This window comes from Setaria viridis, chromosome 8, assembly GCF_005286985.2.
Source record: "Setaria viridis chromosome 8, Setaria_viridis_v4.0, whole genome shotgun sequence".
NCBI lineage: Eukaryota > Viridiplantae > Streptophyta > Magnoliopsida > Poales > Poaceae > Setaria > Setaria viridis.
Genome location: NC_048270.2, coordinates 41,358,809 through 41,366,717, shown reverse-complemented (window position 1 = coordinate 41,366,717; position 7,909 = coordinate 41,358,809). Strand labels below are relative to the sequence as shown.

The 7,909-nt window shown below is 46.6% G+C and overlaps 1 protein-coding gene across 1 annotated transcript; it reads left to right on the top strand.

Moving 5' to 3' along the window:
- Window positions 1-5,780: 5,780 nt before the first annotated feature.
- LOC117866674 (ribulose bisphosphate carboxylase/oxygenase activase B, chloroplastic) lies at window positions 5,781-7,536 on the top strand. Its single transcript, XM_034750949.2, has one exon. It carries the CDS (start codon window positions 5,986-5,988, stop codon window positions 7,396-7,398), a length of 1,413 nt encoding a protein of 470 aa, XP_034606840.1. The 5' UTR covers window positions 5,781-5,985; the 3' UTR covers window positions 7,399-7,536.
- Window positions 7,537-7,909: the final 373 nt, after the last annotated feature.

The following is a 7,909-nucleotide window of genomic DNA, read 5'->3' as shown; positions in this document are numbered from 1 at the left end:
GTCCATGATTAGACCCTAAGATGGGGCAAAACTGGGCTAACATTTGGTCATTGCTGATAAAAACTAGGGTCGCTACTGGGCCATGGGAGGTCAAAAACAGGCCATCAGAAGTCAAAAACATTTGTGCCTTAAATGCTTCGGCAAACTTGGGCATAAATTTCCTTAACGGGCCGTGTATGGTCGCCAAATGTAAGGCGCCAATTAGGCCGAGAAAGCAATGCTGTCCTAAAGGCCATCCTTGTGCTGTCCTAGGCCTTGTTCAGTTAAATATACCATACTAATAGTTAAACATCCAGCAATACTCATCAACACGATGCTTTTCTTTCATGCCCTCCAGAGCTACTTTGCTTAAGCATATAAACAAAACAAGACTTTCCAGGACATTTAAATGTCATGAAAGCACTTATTCTTAGCCTGGTTTTTCCTCAGGATGGATTATGGGGTTATCAGGTTAGCATAGTAGAATCTATATATCTAAAAAAATCAAAATACCTTACATTTTAGAACAGAGGGAATATATACTATCTACAAGTTGGAGTGGGACTGCTCTGCAACGCCAAGGCTCTCCACGAGTGATACCCTCTGCTTGCGTTCATCTGATAATGAAACACTGGTTGCAAACTCTGTAAAAAAACAATGCGAAAGTAAACCCAAGGTAACTACAGGGAAAATATGCTACTTTTCCATTAACCTCAAATTACCATGTCAAAAAAGGGTACATAAAGTATAGTCCATGGTTAGACAGGAGCCCTGTAAAAATAGTCATTTGCTGTCCTTTGTAAGTCCGTGCGTGGATAAAGTGACAAACCCCATCCAAGGTTACCATAAATTCAGAACTACCATTAGATGAAATACACTACCTCAATAAGTCACATGTCAAGGTAAATTTAAAATAACCAGAAATCAGAGATACCTGGTAATGAACAGTGTGAGATTTGCCACATTGATCTCTCTTCACGCACCATTGCCATCCTCCCCAGTACGAATTCAATTGCCTGTGATTGAAATGTATCAAAGACATTTCCAGCATGACAAGAATGAGGATGACTAGTCCAGATTCTGTGTGAAGCTTAAGATTCAATTGTTATGTGTCTCAACGCTACTTATTTTATCAGCCCCACAATTTGATTACAGTGTACATAGCTTAGCAATCAAGAAATTCATTGTCAATGTCCATAATATCATGAATTTGAATTTTGAAGCTAAAAGCACAGTGTTTCTAGCTAGCTAACATGAACATGCCACATGAAAGTGTTATTGAATAGTAGGCTGCTTATCAGCACAACATGAACCTCAGAAATTGGTCTGAATTGAAAAAACTATGCACAAATTAAATCAAAGCAGATCATATAGGACAAAAGGTAGAAAACACATATACAGGATGTAAATGAAGATAATGCTTCAAATTCGTTTCTAAATTAAGATTTTTAAGAAGACAAGTGTTTCATACATAACCAGAGTGTAGTGATATAAAGGTCAAGGGGAAAAAATTGCTCACATGATAATGCTATCGAAAGATGGATTTAAATTATTGTCATTTCATTTATGGTTATGTTATTATTTTATTCATGTTCTTGTTTAATTTTGGGTGGTATAAACTTACATCTAGTTAATTGCTAATAAAATTTGACCAACTAAATTAAAAGCTGATGCTGTTTAAGCCTTAGCCATACCTTGATTTGCTTTACACTACACTGTTTCCCACGACTTGTTGAGTATCAACCATAAATGTACTCACCCTTGCAAAACCGCTATTCAGACCAAGCTAATTTGGAGGAGTACCTGCACAATTTTGAGAAGTTCTAGGCGTACAGTTCTTCAGTCAGCTGCCTATGGAGACGTTGCTATCTTAGGAGTTCCGCTGCATAATAAATAGACTTTGTGGTTTATTTGAGACTTTCGATCATGTAATAATGATTAATACTCTCTTTATTTCGTTATGGCACTGTCTTTGATATTTGCTTATGTCGTACATGTGTGTAACTTGATCCTGGCGCACATGTATTTAATGCACTCTTAAAATCGGGTGTGACACATCAACCTCAGAAATCACCAGGTCTGAATTGAAAAAACTATGCACAAATGAAATCAAAGCAGATCATATAGGACAAAAGGTAATATAGGACAAAAGGTAGAGAACACATATACAGGATGTAAACGAAGATAATATTTCAAATTCGTTTCTAAATTAAGGTTTTTAAGAAGACAAGCGTTTCATACATAACCAGAGCGTAGTGATATAAAGGTCAAGGGAAAAAAATTCCTCCGATGATAGGTTCAACCTTGCAACACATTTGGGATGAATGACATGTGGAAACCAATATCAACATAACATAAATAACAGCAATATCCACTTCCCTACCCAGAAAAGGAAAAACGAAGTTAACCTTACAGGTTGACATATAGAGCATGCTTGAAACAAGATTACAAGGTGAGTACGTGACAATTTATAGTATTAGGATCATAGTTCGTAAGGCGCTGGGGCGTGCTGGGGATAGCCGTCGCCTAGCCAGGATATCTGTGGCACCCGCCTCAGGTTGAAGTGGGCGTCCTGGAGGATGAGGCAGCCACTATGCACGAGTATTGCACGGGAAATAGAGAAGAGAAAGGAGACCTTGTTCACAACGTGGCCTTGTTCCTCTCCAAATCTCCAGTCTCCGGAAGCATCTGCATCATCTCCATTCCCTCTGCTCTGTCCAGGTAACTAACTATTCGCCTATTCATCTCCCAGCCTTCCCTTCCCTCTGCTCTGCTGCTTGTGCTTGCCTTGCTACACCTCTGCTGCATGCTTGAGTGCATGAATGCTTGCGCTTGGCTCTGCTCTACTCTGCATATGTGCCCTCTCCTCTCCCGGTTGCTCTGCTCTACTCTACTGCTTGTGCTTGGCTGTGCTCTGCTCTGCTCCGCTCCTTGTCGCTTGTCTGTGTTCTGCTCTGCTATTATAATACCGTGCGCTCTTGTTCTTTGCACACGGCAGCCCACAAGGCAACAACAATGAAGAGTCCAGCTTCTGTGGCAGCGCCACAATGTGATTACTAACTCAGCAATCAAGAAATTCAGCGTTCAAGTCCATCATGGTATGAATTTCAAATTTGAAGCAAAAAGCGAGTGTTCTAGCTAATGTGATTACAGTGTACATAGCTCTATGCAAATGAAATCAAAGGAGATCATATAGGACAATCACATAAGTAGGGAGGTCCGTTTGATGCAAGTCCATGCAACTGCAGAAATACATGGCAATGAATACCCTGTGATCTACCACTTTGATTTAATTCCAGCCAGTGTCCCCGTCATCCCGCCCAATAACAAAACAAGACTTGCTAATGTGATACATAATGACATGTAAGCCATTGATGGCAGAGATGCAAACATCACCATGTTCGTTCCTAGCTGATTGGTAGAAAATAAAAGACGAGCAGGCTGTCAAATTAGGTTCATAAAACGTGGAGGTCCAAGTGCATAGGTTAAGTGACTCCACACATATAAGCCACATTAGGAGATTCACAAATTTCCCTAAGTATAGCATGTAGGTTGAAATCGCATATTCAGTCAGACAAGAATTTTACAGTCACCTCAATAAATAAAAGATTGCATATGCATTTCCCCACATATACCCAGAAAGAAAGCTACTTCCCAATTCTTTTAAAGAAAAACAAATCTGTGAACCCATGATGAATAACCAAGGTTTCAAATTCGTTTCTAAATTCAGAAAGGTTTTAAAAAGACAAGTGTTTCATACATAACCAGAACGCAGTGATATCACTAGTGATACTTGGTCAAGGGAAACCAAAAGCCTCCCACAATAGGTTCAACCTTGCAACACCATTTGGGGTGAATGACACGTGTAAACCAATATCAACATAACAATGACAGGGAAAGCAGCGCGTCGAAGCACCGAGTCCTTGGAGCAGAGCAGGGGCACGAGGAGCCTGGTGATGCCTGGCGCGTGCTTCCCCAGTGAATGCGCGGCAAACAACTGAAAGCAGACTGCTGGAAAATCTATTTGACAGTACGCTCAGCATTTTCTATACCATTTAAGCAGATATGATTCCCCAGAAACAAAAAAAAATCCTAATGCTGTACCTTTAAACAGATATGATGCAAAAAAAACAAAAGGATAAAAAAAAATACTTCTTTTTCATATTTACATAGCTATCTGCAAGTGCATCAGCTAGTGTGAATTTATGACACCAGTTATCTTAAGATCAATGAAAGCAAGCCAACAGAATGAACAAAGGGGATAATACTCGGCACACATCCGCAATGAAGAAAAATATCACAGGCAGAGATTATGATTCAGCACAAATCTAATCAAACTACCGACCAACAAATCCAATCTACAGATCAACAGCAACATTCACCATGGGGATGAGCAGATGCAGCGGGAACAATATCAGAAACAGAGTCCTAGAAATGAGAAGCTGCTGCCCCATGAATGATCCCCCCATAAGTCCAGCCACGACCCATGGGCTTGGGAGGGGCGCGTGGTGGGATGGGGACCCCGAGCGGGCCTTAACGGGCCGTGCCTTAGCGGGCCATAGCCTGGCCGCCCGTTAAGGCCCGGCTTGTGTTTTCTCCCTCTTCTTTTTTTGGTACCTGTGTTTCCTCAATTCCTCAGAGCATCAGTCTCTCTTTTCCCCCCTCAAAAAAAAGGTCTCTCTTTCCCAAAAAAACGACTAGTATTGGAAATGCATCTTCTTTTTTTCAATATTTTTTGGTTTGTTCCATTCCAATAATTCTTTTCAACACTCCTCAGATAGAGGGAGAAAACGACCAGTACTCTTGACGCTTCCCTTTTTTTTTTTTCTTTGTCGCCTCTCCTCTCCCACGCGGCGTTCCGGGTGAACGCCGACGTCCCCAGGTCGTCGGTCGCTCGCTCGCTCCACGCCGGCGAGGCCTGGACAAATGGACTCTCCGGCACCTCCGGCGAAGCCGTGAGCCACAGCCGCCGATGGAGATTGATGTGACCGGAAGTGGAGAAAGGAACTCCGATGGAGAGCCAGGGCGGCATCGAGGGGCGCTGACGAAAACGTTACAATCTATCTAGATCGAGGAGCACGCCAGCTGCTGCGTGCTGCGGCAGAGAGCTCGTTGCAGCCAGCTGCTGAGCTCGCCATGCATACCCTGTCGTCTTCTCCCCTTCCGTGGAGATGATCACCAATTTCGATTCTCATGCTTTGTAAAAGCTGTATGGATCCTTCAATTCGTTCTCTCTTGACAAAAGCCTCGAGACTCAAGTATCTAAAACGTGACAAAAGAGTAGAAACAAGGCTCCCGGTGGTCATCCGTTAGATCAAAGGTTATGCGATCGTCTAGCGGCTAATCTTGAAATCGCTAAGAACCATCCAATGCAAGTACGACTAAAGATGAGTTTTTTCCCCAACCCAACGACCTTAGCGCACTAAGCTCATAGATTGAGGGTTAATGCAAGGGTTCAGTAAACCCTCGGTTCTTGCTCAATCATTTTGGCGATCCCTGGAGCCGGTATATGCGGTCCAAACATGGCCTATTTTTTTTTGCTAAATATTCCCTCCATTTTAAACTGTAGTTTGTTTTGATTTTTTTTCTTAGACATACAAGATATATAGTAAGAATTATTATAAACACTTAAAAAAAGCTGTGCTAAAACAGGATGGATGGATAGAGCGGTACTCAAATGCTAAATCCAGGGTGGGGGCCCACGCGGCCCATCCGATCGACAGCGTACGCATGTCAGGCTGGGATAGCAGTGTTTGGATGGACGTACTAACATGTTGGCCACTCATCAGCCTCACGTACCCACCAGGCCACCACTGCACACTTGTTCGTTAACGTTCTGGAGATCCAGTGAGCAATCGGGAAGGATCCAGACCACACTAGCTACTGCCTGCTCATCAATTTAGCAGCTGCATATCTTTACCCTGCTATATATACTACAACTCATCGTCATCATCTTCAATCCCATTCAATTTGTACGTCCAATAATCTTGAGATCGATCGATCGAGATGGCTGCTGCTGCTGCTTTAAATTTGGCCTCGACGCCGAGCAGCTTCCTCGGCGTTGGGAAGAAGAAGAAGAAGCTCATCACCACCAGGAAGCAGCACCGTCGAAGCAGAGTCGTCGTCATGGCGATGGCGGCGTCGGCCAGCAATAGTAAGAAGGAGGCCGTGGACGAGACCAAGCAGACCGAGAGCGACAGGTGGAGGGGCCTCGCCCACGACATCTCCGACGACCAGCAGGACATCACTCGCGGCAAGGGCCTGGTGGACTCCCTGTTCCAGGCGCCCATGGGCGACGGCACCCACGAGGCCGTGCTCAGCTCCTACGAGTACCTCAGCCAGGGTCTCCGTCAGTACAACCTGGACAACATGATGGACGGCTACTACATCGCTCCGGCGTTCATGGACAAGCTGGTGGTCCACATCGCCAAGAACTTCATGTCCCTGCCCAACATCAAGGTGCCCCTCATCCTGGGCATCTGGGGCGGCAAGGGCCAGGGCAAGTCCTTCCAGTGCGAGCTCGTCTTCGCCAAGATGGGCATCAACCCCGTCATGATGAGCGCCGGCGAGCTGGAGAGCGGCAACGCCGGCGAGCCCGCCAAGCTCATCCGCCAGCGCTACCGCGAGGCCGCCGACATCATCAGCAAGGGCAGGATGTGCGTGCTCTTCATCAACGACCTCGACGCCGGCGCCGGGCGCATGGGCGGCACCACGCAGTACACGGTGAACAACCAGATGGTGAACGCCACCCTGATGAACATCGCCGACAACCCCACCAACGTGCAGCTCCCCGGCATGTACAACAAGGAGGAGAACCCCCGTGTCCCCATCGTCGTCACCGGCAACGACTTCTCCACGCTGTACGCGCCGCTCATCCGCGACGGCCGCATGGACAAGTTCTACTGGGCGCCCACCCGCGAGGATAGGATAGGAGTCTGCAAGGGCATCTTCCGCACCGACGGCGTCCCCGACGAGGCCGTCGTGAAGCTCGTCGACACCTTCCCGGGGCAGTCCATCGACTTCTTCGGCGCGCTGCGAGCCCGGGTGTACGACGACGAGGTGCGCCGGTGGGTCGCCGAGACCGGCATCGAGAACATCGGCCGGAAGCTCGTCAACTCCAGGGAGGGCCCGCCGACGTTCCAGCAGCCCAAGATGACGCTGGAGAAGCTGCTCGAGTACGGCCACATGCTGGTGGCGGAGCAGGAGAACGTCAAGCGCGTGCAGCTGGCCGACAAGTACCTCAGCGAGGCGGCGCTCGGCGACGCCAACCACGACGAAGCCATCACCGCCGGCAACTTGTACTACGGCAAGGCGGCGCAGCAGGTGGGCGTGCCCGTGCCCGAGGGGTGCACCGACCCAAAGGCCGGCAACTTCGACCCAACAGCCAGAAGCGACGACGGCAGCTGCGTCTACAACTGATGATGCTCTGCCCACAGTCCTCTTTTATCTTTTTGCAAATTAATTGTAAACTGCCTTCAATTCATGTTTGGCGTTAACAAGAAACAAGTTTGTAATAGGCATATATACGAGAATATTAATATTAATATTTGTGGTGCACTTTAGCTAGGATACAAAATTTGGATGTCTCATCCATCCTGCAGGCGGAGGAGCCTTCCTGTGGCCCGGAACTGGGCAGGGACCATGGTCACACCCAACCAAAAAAAAAATGTTTGCTACCCTTTGTTAGCCAATGGTCAGTAGATCATAGGAGCTAAATCCAACTGCCCAACGCATACAGCCACCTGCAGCCGCTCGCTAAGATGACAAGATCTCGTCCTCGCTATGTTTCGTTTTCAATCTCGCAGTTGCAGTGGACTTGACATTCGCGCTCAGCGCCACGGACTCTAGCTCTGCGACTGCGGCATCACGCCAACGATGGCAAGTGGTCGCGGCCGCGATGGAGAGCAACATCAACCGCGCATTCTGCTCT

Bases quoted from the DNA above. Each gene is read 5' to 3' on its own strand.
- LOC117866674 (XM_034750949.2), top strand. From the start codon at position 5,986: ATGGCTGCTGCTGCTGCTTTAAATTTGGCCTCGACGCCGAGCAGCTTC.